This window comes from Dermacentor variabilis, chromosome 8 (genome assembly GCF_050947875.1).
Source record: "Dermacentor variabilis isolate Ectoservices chromosome 8, ASM5094787v1, whole genome shotgun sequence".
NCBI classification, from domain to species: Eukaryota; Metazoa; Arthropoda; class Arachnida; order Ixodida; family Ixodidae; genus Dermacentor; species Dermacentor variabilis.
Genome location: NC_134575.1, coordinates 32,029,664 through 32,046,629, shown reverse-complemented (window position 1 = coordinate 32,046,629; position 16,966 = coordinate 32,029,664). Strand labels below are relative to the sequence as shown.

At 44.9% G+C, this 16,966-nt stretch overlaps 1 protein-coding gene across 3 annotated transcripts in view; it reads left to right on the top strand.

Annotated features, from left to right (window-relative positions):
- The window catches only part of rho-5 (rhomboid-5), a 50,139-nt gene that overhangs the window by 6,212 nt on the left and 26,961 nt on the right, over window positions 1-16,966 (top strand). For 2 of the 3 annotated variants that reach the window (XM_075701649.1, XM_075701651.1), the window contains exons 2-8: window positions 6,339-6,767; window positions 7,570-7,690; window positions 11,689-11,865; window positions 13,197-13,334; window positions 14,431-14,712; window positions 15,286-15,425; window positions 16,580-16,691. In XM_075701649.1, the coding sequence (XP_075557764.1) occupies window positions 6,397-6,767; window positions 7,570-7,690; window positions 11,689-11,865; window positions 13,197-13,334; window positions 14,431-14,712; window positions 15,286-15,425; window positions 16,580-16,691 (1,341 nt within the window). In that variant the 5' untranslated portion in view covers window positions 6,339-6,396. Of the gene's footprint in view, window positions 1-1,445; window positions 1,551-6,338; window positions 6,768-7,569; window positions 7,691-11,688; window positions 11,866-13,196; window positions 13,335-14,430; window positions 14,713-15,285; window positions 15,426-16,579; window positions 16,692-16,966 lie in introns of all 3 variants that reach the window. The other variant, XM_075701650.1, reaches the window with a different exon arrangement.

Here is a 16,966-nt window from a genome sequence, read left to right as displayed (position 1 = left end):
TGCCTGTATGGCACTGACTTATTTGCAGTTAACATTATTGTAATGTACTGAATTGAATCAGCATAATGTTTTTTATTTAGTGCCTCTTGTAATGAATGAAAATGATCATTTTAAGTTGTGCTTTTACTGTCTGAAGAAACTTTCGGAAATGTCAAGCATACATTGGTGTTTTCTGACTGTAGTATTTAGACCAGTCTTGCTAATTGCAGATGAGTGATATTGCAAAATAACATGAAATCATAGGACGTGTGGTAGTGCCATTTCTTGTTTAATTTACGAAGAAGGTCCTCCGAGTTTACCAACTGTAGCATTTATCAACTCTTTCTAGCTTATTGTCAGTAATTCAACTTGGCGATTCTTGTGGGCATTCTTGTGGGCGTACATCATGCCGATGGACAGTCACACAATATCACACTTTAGGCAGGAGAAATAGGGTGTCAGCTGTGAGTTTATACGCTAATAATTTGTCGCTTTATTTATCTGGAATGTTCTCAGGGCACTACAGATGTGCATAATGTGTAATTATTGCTTATATAAACAATGCTCCTTTATTCTGTGGACAGCATGAAAGACACATAGGGAGCAAACGACGCATGCCCTGTCCCGTTCATTCTCTCGTCTGCCTCTCTCACTGCTCAGAGCTCGATAGATCACAAACAACTAGCACTAGTCAGAAGGTCAGTCACCTTTATTGCTTGCCTTTACCTTGTGTTTACTGTTTGAAGAATGAGCCGATAATGAATCTAATGCTTGTTAGTTGGCACTCATTCTTTCTTTTATTCACCGATTCCCATTTTCATGCTGGTTTCATGTTACACTATGTACAAGCCAGCCTTCATAAGTATGTTCTCAGAGTATACTGCATACTCATTGTTGGAATTACGACCGAATCAGTGTAGGTTCTGCATTGCCTACCAGTAATCAGAGTGAGAAAAAAAAAAAAGGTTTTATGAATGCTGTCTCACTTAAGCCCTTTTCGTTGAGCTCAAACCACTGAGCCCATTCGTTCAATTGTAACGCTCTATACGGGCTTCAGTCATTCAAGTTACGCAAGCTTCTGTCATGCAGGCGAAGGAAAGAAATTGGGCAAACGAAACATGCATAATAGAACTGGAATGAAAGAGTGGTGCAGAACCATGCGCAAATAGCGAATGCACATAAAGATAACAACTTCTCTGTGTGAACCACTTCAATCACTCCGACAGCCCCAGTGGAACAAACAATCCCATTCAGTCAGCAGGTGGCAGCACGTCGCTGACAGATGGGTGACAGTAACAGCAGAAAAGAAAAGGGACCTGTCAGAACACGTGTTTTGTTTAGCTGTGGAGCCATAGTTGATTGCGACAGTTCTCTCAACCGGCTTCATTTATTTACCTTTCCGTTTTCTTTCCCCTCTCCCTTTTCTTTTTCTTTCTTTCTGCATTGACTACTCTGTCATCAAGCAGCATTGACCTGGGAACTGACACCACTAACATCAAGAAGAACAATAGCAAGCGCGGAAAGATTGTGCTGATTAATTTTGGAAAAGGGCACGTAGAACAAGAGTCAAGGTAAAGGTGCAAGTGTCCTCACAGCACTTGCATGCTCGTTTGTATATCGCTGTTGCAATACCTTCTTCGGTGTTTCATTGAGGGGACATTCAAGGAAAATATTAGGCCAAGGTATACCAGTAGATTATTTGCCCACAAGTGTATCTTTATGTATATTATTTGTCTACATGACAAATATGCCAATATATGACTTTGTCATGTAGAAATATGCCACCGAAGGTGCCACTTCTGCTTCTCAATTTGAATCGTTTTCACCAAAAACAGATGATGTAATCACCCATGTGACCTCCCTCTGTGCCACTCTCTGTGAATCAGCGGGCGTTACAGAGGGCGTGCTACTGTTTAACGGACAGTGCTGACATCATGAGAGATACTATTGCATCGTAGTTTGTCAGTTTCGGCTTCACTTCTGCTTGAGCCAGCACTTTAGTCTGGCCACCTTATGTAACTCTATGTCACCGTGACGTCATCCTTCGGTATGTAACAAAGGATCACAGGGCTGGCCAACAGCCACGCCACGAACCTCAGAAGCATCGCATTTGTTTGCTCTCAGGTGCCTCCGCGTTTGAGGGCTTCTCTTTGTTCAGGTGGCCCAACGGTTACGTGTCACCTCGCCATGTCAGCGTTGGTGTGCCATCTTCCTGATACCACAGATGCCGTACTCCAGGATAGATGACGCCACTCTGATTTCTTTTTTCATTTTTGTTGTTTCCTCGCTTACAAAGGCTCTGTTCTCGCTGTGAATAATGAGTTGGGTATTACAGACTCCCTATTTCTTAGTCTAGCTTGACTTAATATTTCCATTTAGTGTCTTTTTGTCACTGTGTTATACAGCGCACATGTTCTGTCTTCTGTCTTTACCTTGTCTCTCATTCTAAGAACCCTTTTCAAATACTTGGTGATAAAATACTGCCGTGGTATTGATACTATGGGTTCACTCTAATAGTGACACTCGTGTACTTAGATTTAGGCACTCATTAAAAAACTTCAGGTGGTCAAAATTAATCCAAAATGCCCCACAGTAGCCTGCCTTATAATCATATCATAGTTTTTGTCATCTGAAATTCCAGAATTCGGTTCACTTTCTTTTTTTAATCCTGAAGGGGACACCTAGCAAGTGAATTTGGCTGCTAATTACAGCTGAATTAGGGCATGAATGCATGCAGACTATATTTTATGCATAAATATGAGCCAAATTAATCCTATCAGCCACATTTGCCTATCGGTAAGCGTGACATTGGCTTTCTTACAAGGTAGCCGTTTCTGTAAGAGTGAGCTGTATTGCACATGGTGGTGCCAATGTGAATGGAAACTTCAGGTTTCCACTTGAGGCTCAATATTTTTCTTGTCTTGATTTGCCATCCTTAAAAGGAAAGTTCCAGCAGGGGGATTTCTTAGCACGAGAATTACACAGTAAAAAGCTGCAAGAGTTGTTCGTGCTTGCACGTTTACAGGAACTGCTATTTGAACACAAATTAATAGTGCCCACAGCCGCCTCCTGCAGCTGTTGTTCACTTAAGTAAATGACAGATGTAAACTAGATCAATTTTTAGTGACTTATTTTATAATGTTTTTCAATCCTAGTGCCTGTCCTGTGTCCTGTCTTGCTTTCGGTCCCATTTGAAATTTGCGCTTTGCTTTATTTCATTCCTATGGTTGACAGATGCCCCAGTGTAAGGGACTTGCATCAACCTCTGAATTCATGAGCCCTCATAAATCAGCCTGATATTGTTGATGGTCTGTGGTCACAACCACCAGTTAGCTTTTACCAGTCCTGGTGTATTATAACGTATTTGCCAACCTACTGCTATGGAGAACATGGAATCAAGTCATGCTGTTAGATTATCGTTTTAGAAACCCTGGAACCTTGCATAGTTTGTTTAACGTCAAGAGAATGACTAGTGTCGGTACTCAGCAGCATAAATTTCGATGTGAACAATTGCAAAACTACTTCAGTGCATTGCTTTGTCTCCAGGTTTGCCAGTACTTGTAACAGCTGCTTAATTCAGACTTCAAAATGTACAGTTGGAAGTACTTCATGCTCATAAACCAGTTACAGAGTGATTGCAGGTTGCACTCCATCTAGTTGTGAATAACAGGCATTCTGGCTAATCATCTTCAGTTCACGTTTCAGTTTATGCCGATACATTTCGCTGGTCGCTTTCGAGTGCCCTAGAGTGCTTTGGCAATGGGCTTTATATTTGGCTGGTCAAAATCAGGTGTTCGGAACACATTTCCATGGTCCTTCAGAGCGCCGCATTCCGGCTGAGAGCAGCGCCTTCGGGGTGCTCGCAACTTCAGCCCGAAAGGCGCGATTGAGATCCAGCCAGATTACGGTCGCGTGGCGGTAGCAATCATGGCGGTAGCAGTGGGTTGCGTGTCTTGTTCATTCGCCATGTCTGCTTACAGCAGGAGTGTTGACACGCTTCCACTTGCGGCTGCTGATTGCTTTGAAGACTGGCCAAACGTTTCGTACAGTTTCTCAAATTTCAGTTCATAGTGGGCACTGTACTGTTGAAATCCAAGTTTGAGCACTCTGGGGAACCAGTCAAATGTACCACTGCTTGCAGAGAAAATCACCGTCAGAAAGGCAGTGTAATTTTTCCACAGTCGAGAATTAATGTGGAGCAGAAAAGATCAGAATAGGGCGGTAAGCGGCACCCTTTTTTGTAAGGCAGCAAGACAGTCCGAGGATAACCCTCCATATTGCTTTTATAAGTGAAGCTTTCTGGTTAGATGACTTCACGTAAAGGCCCATCTATTGCTGAAGCCAATAAAAAAGAATCTGATAGCGTATTGAATGGCAGTAAAACCCCACTACTAATATGTTTTTAATGGGAATCGCGAAAAAGCAATGCAATGTCCCGGAAAATGTTATTCTCCACTTTTGCTAAGGAAAAGGGCAACATCTGCTTCTGCCTCTTGTAACTTATGTAACCTAACTTCTTTTACCTTGGGAGTTATTTATTTTTGTTTATTTTGAACGCACCAAAGGAAAGAGGGGGTGAATCTTACACATACATATGTTTCAAAACTTAGTTAAAAGTATGTGCGCAGCATCATAGTGGTGTCAAATATTTAGATTTAAAAAACAAATGCAAAACATCCGTAAGATTTTTGCAGATCTACAGATCTACATCTGCAGATCTTTTGCATCTACAAAGAGGCTTTCATAGGAGAATAATATCACTACACTAACATAAATAGAAAGCAGAGCAACGCAAGCTAGCCAAGGATAAGCGGACATTTAAGCGAGTAACCTAGAAACTGCGCCTAGTGCCGTCAAAACATTCTTAGTTCCAAGAAATGCTTGAAGTGTGTATTGAAAACAAGATGGATCTGTAGGCATGACTGTATCTTGTGGTCGCACATACCGTTCTATTATCGGCTATATGTGTGCCGAGATTAAGTAACAATTTCTCGGTTTGAGGAAATGTTGCGTAGCCATTGCCGCTCCTTCGCAATTTTGATTAAATCACTTTGGAAAGTATTTGGTAACCACAAGAGCTCTCTGAGGTGCAGTCAGCTGGTGTGTCGGTTTTTGATGGGGGAGATCTCACAGGTTCGATATCAGCTGTGGTGCATTCTTCTTATCTGTCTTTCGTTAATGTTTTACTTCATCATTGTAGCGATATAACACAGTGGTTACTGTTGTTGGGGATCAACTACAATATAAGATAAAGGGACAGCTTATGGGGTCCAACTATGATAGCACCAAAAAGAAAACAGGTGTAAGTTTCCTGGGGCGTCGATTGCTCTAGGAAGTGCCACTACTCGCAGGCCAGTGGGAACGCAGTGAGGAAGTCGTGTGGGCCCGCTGACACGCGGTCGGCAATGCAAATAGTAGTCAACATGCTTTGTCCACTCTACTTATCTGCAGCTTATCGGTACAACTCCAAAGGTTGCCGCCGCACCCGCGACGCCGGCAGTGCTCTTGAGTGAGAGATGGGAACAGCACGGCATTTCACATGAAGGGAATTTCGCAGGAGTTTAGCACAAAGCACCCCGCTGTAAACATAGCTTAAGTGAGATGGATGTGTGCTGGTTTTGCCTCCCAAGTTTCCTCTCCACTTCCAGTGCTCATTTGTAGTAGTAGTAGTAGTAGTGGTAGTGGTAGTGTTTGAGTGGTCTTTTATACACATTGACAGAATGGGGTCCGAAGTATAATAGTACTGAAATGTTACCTCTTATCATTAAGTACATGGAACATTTGAATTATGTACTGCTTTCTTTCCTCCCTAATATAACAGCAGTAAAAAACTTAAAACCTAGTGTTTGTTGTGATTTTTCAACCATGTTTTTAATTATTCCATCATCATCATTGACATTGTGTTGACATAAGACAGAATTTTGAGCAGAAGTGGTTGCAGAGTGCAAGATTACGAAGGTTTAAATTTCAAATTTGGAAATAAAACTGTTGAGGAATGCATCAAGCGAATCGCAATTAGCTGCGCCCCATCACTGTTCCAGTGGGAAACAGAGTGTGCTCTCAGGTTGACTATCAGCAAATAATGTGAAGGTCTAATTTCACTTTCAGAACCTACTATATTGGGAAACTGTAATATGGACAAATTAAGGCTACCTGGAATGCATTCTTTCGGCTGTGGTTTTGCCAGTAAATGTAATATCAGCGGGATTTTAGCGTGTACATGTAATGCGAGGCTTCGCTGCCTTTGGTTACCCGATGAGCTGGGGTGTGACATCTTGCTCTTGAGAAGTTGCTTGTGAAGTTGTTCTGACAGTACCTAACCCTCCCCCCCTCTCTTTCTTTTACTTATCAACCATCAGGAGGCCAGGAATCCGGGGTCACCATTGACGGCGCGGCGACTTGCGCGGTCCCCTTGACATGGAGTGCCCCCCACGGGGCCTCCGGAGGGGCCGTCTCGTTCTAGGGGGCCGACCGCCAACGCTAGACCTCATCGAAAACCCGCTGTACGAGGCCGGACAGTTTCCCGTGCCCGCGCCACGAACCCTCCCGCCGGCGCGGACGCAGCAGCAGCAAAAACAGCAGCAGCAGCAAAAGCAGACGCAGCAGACGGCAGCCATGCACCACACCTACCCACCACCATCCCAGCAGCCATACGGTGGCTCGCGTGGGTCATCTGTGCCATCCTCGATGTCGTCTGCCATGGTGCCAATGGGTGCGGCGGCGGCGGCAGACGACGACGTCGAAGTCCGACGGAGGCCCAAGCTGTCACGGAGTGAAACCATCAAGAGGTGGGTTTTAACCTTGGATCACTTCTGTGTAGTCAGGTTAAAGCCTCAGAATTCGCACATCACTAGGTGTCATAACATAAATGGAAAAATGAAGATAATGCAAACAATGATGCGTTAGTATAGTGTATAAAAATTCTGCAAGGTTCAATGGCTTTTACCACAAACAGTGAATCTTAAGGGTCACGGCATGACGCTACAGAAAGAAAAAAAAAAATGTGGTTGGGTGGTGCTTGCCACTAGCCCATTTCGAAGGGGGTGCGTGTGCTTATGCGTTCATTTCAGGTGTTAATGGAATTCGGACGTAGCTTTTCATGTTTAAAAGAAAGAAAAGAAAAGAGAAGGCTGTCTGAGAAGTTGCTTTGAACTTTTAGAGTATGACGAAAAAAGTGTGTCTAAAGATGTTATTTGACAACCATTTATTGGGAATATGTTGTGTATTTTTCTAAGTAAAGCCACGGGAAACGGCGGGTCATATCACAGGACGCTCTCATCACTGTGACATTCACACCCAAGCTGGGCCTCTGCATTCAATGCTTACTTGTATTCTTATTGTTTGCAACAAGTCTTATTGGGTACTCTAAGTGCATCTAAGGCTTCTGAGCTCTTTCTCGAAATGCAGACGACTTTTGCAGATACGAGCCAAGATGCGGTGCCACAGGTTAGCTAAATGTACCGCTGATGATGGCATGCAGTCATAGCAAAACGCAGGGCAGTTTCTGCGGGCATTCCTCGAGAACATTTGGTTTTGTAGGCTCGCGTTCTCGTTTGTAACACTGTTTTCTTGTCATCTACACTTTCGCAGATACGTGAGAAAAAGCACAGCGTCGTTTTTCGGCCTCGACGAGGAGTCTGCACCCGAAAGCTGCCAACGATGGACGCTGCGGAGAAAGCGACTGCTAAGCAAGCGCTACGGCGAGATCAAGGTCAGTGTACTTGTGTAATCTAAGTGCACATCTCTTGTTTGGGAGAGGAATAACAACCCTGCCACACGGGTGTAATTAGTGACATTAACCTTTCCTGGTCCGGTGATTCCTTTAGGAATAACATGGTTCTTGCAGGAAATATCTGACATAGAAAAGAACAAACAACAAAACTATTAAAGCGAGCTTCGGCTGTTTGGCCGGTTATCGTGGCTGGTGGCGTGCGGCTGTAGGTTGGACTTTCATATCCGATATGAAGGCGCCAATGCAAAGGGAGCATGCTTTCTGGTAACCCAGTTGCGAGACGCATTTGTCAGTGAATGCCAGCTGTTATAGCTCTTCCAGATGTACATGATGTCCACCTATGCTATCGCTACAGATGTTAACAGACTTAGATGAGCTAGTTGGTTGCTGGCTTGAGGGAACGTGGTTATAACGGTGAGTTTTGAGGACAGGATGCAGAAAGAATGCACACAGGACACACGCCAAACTTCAACAGAGCTTTACTGAGGAAAGAATTACACAAGCAGCAGTTGCTGCACAAAAACATTGCAAACAACATCGCCACACACACATTGTCAACACAAAGCAGGTCATCATGTCCCAGTTCACTACTCAAAGTCCTGATCTGCGCAACATTAAAGACACATATTTAACCACGGTATAACACCTTCTATGCTCTTCATATCCACACACTTCGATACTTATTCTGCAAATATATCTCTTCTCTTCTTGATAAATTAGGGGATGCAGTGCTAATGCATCTTTCTCCTTCTTTTTTTATACATAATGCCTCAAACAATTCCCTCTGTTTTTGAGCTTTGAAGCTTCCTAGTATACAAGTGCCTCTGAACACTGGAGTACAGGGGCACCTTTTGCATTGGTCAGCCAAGTGACCCCCCGCTACGAGAGCTTGCACATTTGATCGATGCTCCCTCAAACAGTCATTAACACAACGACCAGTCTGGCTGACGTAACATTTGCCACAAGAGCGCAGAGTGCAGTATGCCCCCTACTTTTGGCAGCTTACAGGGGGTGCAACATGCTTTTCTGCGCGCTTTTGCATTCGGCGTCTGTCCTGTGTGCATTCTTTCTGTGTCCTGTCCTCAAAACGCGTTGTTATAACCATGTTCCATCACGCTACTGGCTAACGGCTCTGTTTTCTATGGAATTTACGAAACAACAAACGCTACCTAATTAACCTCACTGCAGCAAATATGCGCCTTCTAGCCCGTCATTCATTTAATAAGGCATTTTTATTTCTAGAAGCATTTGGCTGTTCGCTTAATCTGACAGTCATCGTCAGTAGTTTCCACACAATATTTTTCAGAAACGTGAGTGTCGACAATGCTGATTACATAATTAGTAGTTGACTTCGTGCCGCAGATAAATAAATGGCTCTCCCTCAAATTTTGCAGATGTTCACACACTGCATTGCACTTGGGTCAGGTCTCTGCGCTGTATTTTTGAAACTTTATGCCTAAAGGACATAACCTGTCTTAGGTGGCAAACAAAAGTGGTCCTCATGGTCCTCTGTGGCCACACTTCGCGCCGTTATGGTTGTGAATTAAGTCTGAAGAACCACCTGCCGCTTACATCCCACCAAATTTTTCGGCAGGTCGCCAGAAAAACCTTCGATTAGTTGCCATGAACTCCAGTGGAAGCTTTTTCTTCATTTTTTCCTGACTTTTGTCGTTCAGGTGTACGCAATATGAAATTCACTTCACTTACAAAAAAAAAAAAAAAAAAAATCGTACCCGGAAAGGTTTAAATGAGCACTGACAGGACATTTTAGACGTTTTGTTTTTAATACAATCAAGGAATCCCTCTAAACTGCAAAAAAAAAAGAAGAAAAAAGAAAAAAAAGCTGGCATGCATCTGAGTGCCTGAAATAACTTACTATACTAATGCCTGTTTCTAAGAACCACTCTCGGTTTCTCTTACCCACCAGGTGGGCGCATCAAAACGTCACGCTACGCCGTCCCACTCTTTTTATGCGATCATCATGGCTGTCACGTATGGGCGCAGCCAGGAGAAGCACGCACAGCAGTCTTGTTTATTTTCAGTTTATGATCAACGTCGTCGTACCCAGGCTTACGGCTACTCGACGCCAGCAAATCAATGCTCTGTGGTGTCACGTCATCATGATAATTTAGATAATGCCCGGCCCGGCTTTTTGAGACCAATTTTAGTATCAAATTAAAGGCATCCTCTAAACGTTTCCCAACCACGGTACTTGGTAATTGTCATCCTTCTCTGTGTGAGAAGCTCTACAACTTAAAAAATATGTCACAAATTTTAATGGCAACGTACCCACTACGAGAAAAGTTGCGTCTCGACCTGCGCTTGCTAATCTTGCGAAATGTGAGTGCAGTCAGAAGGCCTACTCGAAGATTCAGATAGCTCCTCCAGAGGGTAAAAGTGTAATTCACTGTGAGGGGGGGGATGCATAATCGCAAGTGAAACTAACGCGATGACAGTTCAGAGATACCTCTACAGGAGCTTCCGGAGATCCATAGTAATCAAGTGAAATGCAGATAAAGTTTGCTGGTGCCTGCTGTTTTCCAAGCCAGTGAATACTAAACCATGTTTACTCCAATCTAGCATGCACTTTCTTCTTTTTTTTAATTCACGAAAAACTAACATGCACGCACGTTAGAATCGAGTTTGAAACCACAGCTGCAATAATGACAAGCTATCGTCGATGGCATTCAAGGTTGTTGTAATCCATACCAGTCCATGTCTAAGCTGCAGCCTTAGGACCTGCGACCCGCTGCTCTGTGCCCACTTTGTAAGCTTGTTAGGTTGCCATAGTCTGCAAGGAATTTAAAAAATATGATACACAAATCCCATAGACGGCATCGAAGATGAGTTGCTATGCACTGTTTGTATAGCAATAAGGAACTGTCTGACAGGGATGAAGGGTGTCTCCCATCTTAATGTTCCTTGGATTCAGCGAAAGCTTTTTTTCAAGCGAGAGCAAACTACCCTTATTTTCTCTCTTACAATGAAAATATGGTAATTGAACACCCAAGCCTATTGTGTTTTTAATTCCTGAACGTGAAAATCAAGTGCCGGTTACAAATGAGGGTGTGTTAGAACAGAGTTAATATGGTAATTCCATCCACATTTGGTCGGTGGCGGGTGAATCATTATTTTGAAATCGGCAAGTGGACTGGGGAAAAAAGAAATTCCCTGGCTTCTGCTTGCACCTGTGTGCCTGTTGCGCATGGTTGTTATTTCTCACTTTTATTTTTTTATCCTGCCTTTCTTTTTTTCGTTTGTCGTGTATGTAGGTCATGTGTGCTCAGACTTATTTCCGGAAAGCTAGCACATCTGTTGCTTGATGCACCACACGCTTTCCTTGTTGGCATGGATAGGCTGTCGTGAGAGCTTTGAGCTGTGCTCAATTGAGTTCGTTCTTTCTTCATGGGGTCCCCTTTCTTGGTATACCTGTTTAGTATGCAGTAAGGGTTTAATCAGTTGTGTTAATTGCCACCAGCTGGCTAAATTTGTCTTTGCAATTTGTTTTAAACGACCATTTGTGGGGAATTTCTGGTATATCGGCTTCTTTTTGGATCACATGTTGAGTTGGAGCACAGCTTTCAGTGTAGAAGTATGATGCTTGTAAATGTCAAGAAGTACTCGGTACATCAGGTAAGAAGTCAATCCCTTCTAACCTTTTTAACTGGGGGATTTGCCTTGAGGCTTGTCTAGTAAAAGAAATGGATAAACAGGGAAGCATTTGTCGTTTATTACCGAGCAGGCATAATTTCCTAAAACATTTGGTATGTGTTTGGCCGCCCTGAGTGTCTTGGGCCAAATATCCTGAGCACTGTAATAATGACTGCAGAACCTTCTTTCTTTTTTCATCTGTGACGTTTGCTGAAGCAAAGTTTTACTCTGTTTGGGTTCGCATTTCATTGTGGCATGGCAGTATGTTCTGAACATCAGTGTATTCATGTTGGCTCTTTGTTTTTTCCTCACTGAATGGCTCACAGGAACAGTACATGCGATCGAAGGACTGGCACCTATCGCATCTACAACCTCTTCGTGTGGACGACACCCAGGACTCGGTCGTGCGGAGAACGGTCTCCGCGAGGGAGACTGCGGCGGAGCCGTTTCACCGAGACCCGGTCTACAAGATGACCTGGGACGGTCTCACCTTCCTCACGACGGTGAGGGAATGGTCGTTTGGCTGATTGTGACCGGCGTGATATGTGCCTAACACACCATGTTAGATGCAAGCAAGGTCTCGCAATTTATTTCAGGAATTAGTTTCAGTCGAAATGAAAATTTTGTTTAAAACAGTCTTGCGGAATGATGAAAAAGGCAGCTTGAAGGGTCCCATTTGGCTCAAGGATGATGCAGTGGGATAGCAATTTGGCAAGTGGTGAAAAAAGATGATCATGCGGGCCTCTGTAGTAAAACAGCCATCAGAAGAAAGTGACACAGCTCTAAAATGACATATCCGAAGTACATGCAGACATTGATCAGAGGTATTAATTAGTTTTTTAGCAGTAAACTGTGAAACCATCTCTTTTGGTGACTTCCTCCTTTGTTGTCGATATGCTTGCTGCTGCAAGCGACACATAACATTGCAGTGGGTGTCAGAAAGGTTGAATCATTTGTGCGCTAGTTTCCTCGACATCTGGTATTTTAATTTCAAGGCTATACTAGTCGCATGATTTGTGCGACAATTTGTTTGAATCCATAGCACGCAGTAACGAATAGCACTTAACACAGAAGGAATTATGGGAGACAATCCATCGTGGACTTTCAACTCAGCGGCTAGTGTCATATTCCTGACTTTGCCCTTTAAAGCATTGTCAGCACCTCTAAGCACCTTTGCGCATTTGAATAAAGTGCTTTCCATCTTTTTTGCAGCTGTAATGCATACCTGCCAACTGTCCCGAATTTCCTGTCAAGTTTACAAGTTAGGGCTCATTCTACGGTTTTCGTAATGTCGCATCGGGTTTTACGTAAAATAAGTTGTGTGCCTGACCTCCTTTCTTCTCCTCTCCCACTGCCCTGACGCTCCACAATATGTGCCGAAGGTGAATTGTCGAAGTGCGTATTCATCTCGCAGAAAGTGCGTGCTAAGGGCAAACTTAAAAAAAAAAAGGAATGTTTGCTATTCCCCTTTCCCGTGTGTCATGCCTGGGGGATTTTTACGCATTTTTAACCCCCATCCTTGCCATGGCCAAGCTGGGTTTGTCCATGTATTTTTGGTAAAGAAAAAAGAAAGACCAAGGACGAGCTCAGCTCGTCAGCGGTACCGTTCTTTTTCTAGCAATGCCGCCGACGAGTTGGTTTCGTCTCGGTGCTTTGTCGTGCTTCTCGTAGATGGCAGCACACAATCCTTGGCGCAGTGCAAGCAGGTGCGAGTTTATTCTGTCAGAGGAAGCAAAAGATGTTAGCATGATATGGCAGAGGTTTAATGTTCGCAGGTTAGCAGGTATGTTGCTGCGTTACGACATTGCTAAGCAGGGCGATTTCTGTTTCTCAGGAGGTGCGGAAGCGGTTGTCGGCAGGACCGCAGCTGGCAAGGCGGGGCTCCCTTCGCCGCAGCTTCATGCCTTCGGCGGAAGACGTCAACATCCCCGAAGCTGTGCCCGAGGGCAGCAGCCTCAGCAGCCTCTCCCAGGTTAGTCCGTCATCCCACGTGCGGGGCACTCAAGGAACTCACTGAAGAAAGTTTCGTGAAAGGGCTCACTTGACAGTAGCTTACTACTAAGCATAAGGCTGTGCATTCCAGTGCCAGTTGGAGAAGTCGTCTCCTGCTATCACTGCTGCCGAGTGACTATATCTCTCACTTTCTCGCTTTCTCCATTCATTTCTTTTTTTTTTCTGAAGGGGAAGAAGAGATTTACTCAGCAGAAATTCTCATCTTATTTTGTTATAATTTTTGCATACTTGCTTGCCATTCACATTGTAAGGTAACTTTATAAAGCATGGGTTGATTCTATAAAGGTATAGATAGAGCATGGCGAATACTGCCAGGTTTATCAGTTGTGAACGAAGCGACATGCTATACCTCCGCCAGCAATGTCTCCCTTAAAGTGTATTCACACAATGGATGGTTTCATAGACAGCTGTTCTGCAGGCAATAATTATGCAGCAGCATCCAGCTATGAAGAGAATGAACACAATAAACGAGGCGAGCAGGCGACAGAGCAGGAAAAATGTTGCTGCTCTCTACCCAGCACTGTGTGCAAGTAGTAGCTGCAGGTTTGTTTGACAGTAACGTCAAGGGGAAGGTTGTGAGGCAATGACAGCTGGCTATAATGGCTGTTGTTTTATACATATTGGAACATTGTGAGTACGCATTTGTTTCCTCGAAAGTGATGCTGTTGGCAAAATGACTGCAATTATCACCAAAAGTATCCTAGGCTAAATACACAATGTTCAACCACCAGAATCCAAATGTGAGAAATAGCTTGGCGTTTCCTGTCCATGGGCATCGTGACAGAGCTGCTTGCAACAGCAATCCGTGACGTGTAGTCACGCCACGCACCGTCAGCCACGAAAAATCTGGATTCCTACCTTTGTGTGAATGCGCTGTGGGAGACAGTGGTGTCTGTAACTAAGATAAAGTTCTTAGTGCATATGCCAAGTTGCAGCAGGACATAATTTGTTCGCTGGCACCGTCCGAATGCCGCTTCCCTTCTCACAGTAGCTTGCATCCTGGCTGCGCTTGTGAACACGTTTGGCCGAAATACGTTCCCCCACCTACGTTGCAGATGCCCGCACCCTCCGACGAGCTGGTGGACGACGTGTTCTTCGACAAGACGCCGAGTGCCACGCCATCGGCGTCGGCCGTAGCGGCGGCTGCCGCGCCTGTGTGGCCAACGCCTCGCACCCCCGTGGAGCCACCTCCGCACCTGGCGTTCCGCCGAACCACCGCAGCGCCCACGGTGCAGGGCCAGCGGAAGGAGTCCACCCGGTGGAAGAGGCCCGCCTCGGTCCACGAGGATGTCACGGACGGACGCCTCTCCGTTGGCATGAACCGCATCGGTGATAAGGTACGACCAGAGTTCTCGCATCATTCCTTGTACTCCATGGCATATGTGGTAGGCGGTGCTACAAGGCCTGCTAGGCTCTCTCGCTGCTCGCATGGGCGACCAAGAATTAGTGCGTCGCACGTGAGAGAAAGGTGTAGGTATGTGTAGTGCGATTTGGTGTAACACTAAGCCTCATACCTTTGTGTCGCGAAAAATAGCATAATTATTACATCAAAGGCATCACAGATATGAACCCAGTTACTACTGAACAAGTGTAGGGACCCTTTTCTACAACCAGTGGCCACAGTGCACCACTTGTGCTTGCGACTAAAACATTGTGTGATGCGTACTGTCAGCAGAAAGATTCGACATAACCTCATGTCCACAAGTTGTAGCTGCAACAAGTGCAGTAGTTATCCCGCAGAAAGTGTCGCAAGTAAAAAAGCAACCGCAGCGCGAAACACGGGGAGTGAGACTTCTGTAACCGCACTGCTTGCATAGCTTCTGCCATGTTGCCTCAAGTATGACGTAGTTATGATAAGTCAGCCTGTGGTGGCGTTCTTACGACATCGTCCATCGCTGCTGCCGCACCAGGTGATCGACTGGTGCCTAGAGAACTCCAACCGGCGCCAGTACGGGATGGGCATGGTGGGGAAACTGCTGCAAAGAAGCTTCCGGCGCGACCGCATCACGCAGGACGTGCGGCAGCAGCTGGAGGACATCGAGGACCACAGGTGAGCTCTCGCACTTACCAGTCCCCTCGGAGGGGAGGGAGAGGGGGAGTGCACACCTGCCTCTCTCTGAGCACACAAGTTGTAGCCTCCTGTAATCACTTGGGATGTCTTTGAGTTTCACAGCCATTGATTGAAAGGGCAATGACGTGGTCGTTCAGCTCTTCTCAGTTTATCACTGTAACTGAGACCAGAGGGGCCAGTATGGTTTCGCACTCACAAAAAAAAAAAAAAAACAGAACTGGGCGTCCTACAAACTGGGATACATAGTGCAAGAATGGCACAAGGACAAAGCAGAACACGTCCCGTGTTCCTGCTTGTGCCATTCTTGCGCTATGTATCCCAGTTTGTGTGTATCCCACCAACACGTCCAAACTCCTTCCCTGCTAAATAACTGGGCTCTCGACGCACATTTTAGCGCGAAATTTCAATTTTGAGATCGCTGCCTCTAAGCATCTCCCTCTATCAGCAGCGACTACGACTTTGACTTGGCATGTGTGTTGCCGACGTGTGTGGGGCCACCATTGTGTCGTCTGCTCTGAAAGGTTCCAAAACCGTGTGTACGTTGTGTTGAACTTTCCTTGCTCCGCACCACGTTCTCACACCTAACGGCACAGGAAGGCCGTTGCCCATTGCATTGTGCCCATAATTCTTTCACTTGCACAAGAAAAAAAAAGCATGAACTGCAGAGCGATTGCAGAAACTATCTTGGGTTGACTGCCGAGAGGCACTTGTAAAAATAAAACCACGCATATACCACATACATTGACAACGCAGGATGCACTTCATTTTGTTGCCTGTCAATGTTTCCAGACTTCTGTGTGGTTTAACTGCTACATAAAAAAAAAAATTTCAAGTGCAGATTTTCTGCCACACCAAATGCTCTCACATTTTGCCAGCTAGGTGTGGGACAGGTACGATTTAACATATGAAATTTAATCCAGAAAACTTAGTGTTGAGGTCCCTTTTGAAGACCAAGTATTCTTTGTTTGATTTACAAAATGGTTGCACAAAATTTGTGTTGCTTTATAGTTACTATATGGCTGCTTGTGTGTGGGTCAGGCACCTCTGTGCAGGTGCTCCTTGCCTCTTCTTGAAGTTGATTGCCAATTTTAGAAATAAACTCGCATTCGTTCACTTTCACATCTCTTGTCCAGGCCGTACTTCACCTACTGGGTGACCATAGTCCAGGTCCTGATCACCGTCATCTCCCTGGCTGTCTATGGCTTCGGTCCCGTCGGATTTCACAAGACGCAGAGGACGAGCCTGGTGAGACGAGTTGCTTTGAGCCTGCAAGCGCTTTCGCACTGTCATGCCTTCTGAGATTAAACTCCTAAGTTGGCGCCCAAAAACGTGCTTCCAAAAGCTGGGCCAGAACTTGCAGCTCAGTTTGCTGCAAAGGTCGCCACTGGACAAAGTACTGGGTCAGGCATCTGCGATCAAGGAAAACCTGGAATTTTTGGGGAACTTCTCGATTCTGTAAAAGAAAAAGATTAATTTTCACTGTTTTCCTTGAATTGGGGAAATCAGTACGGTTCTGTAAC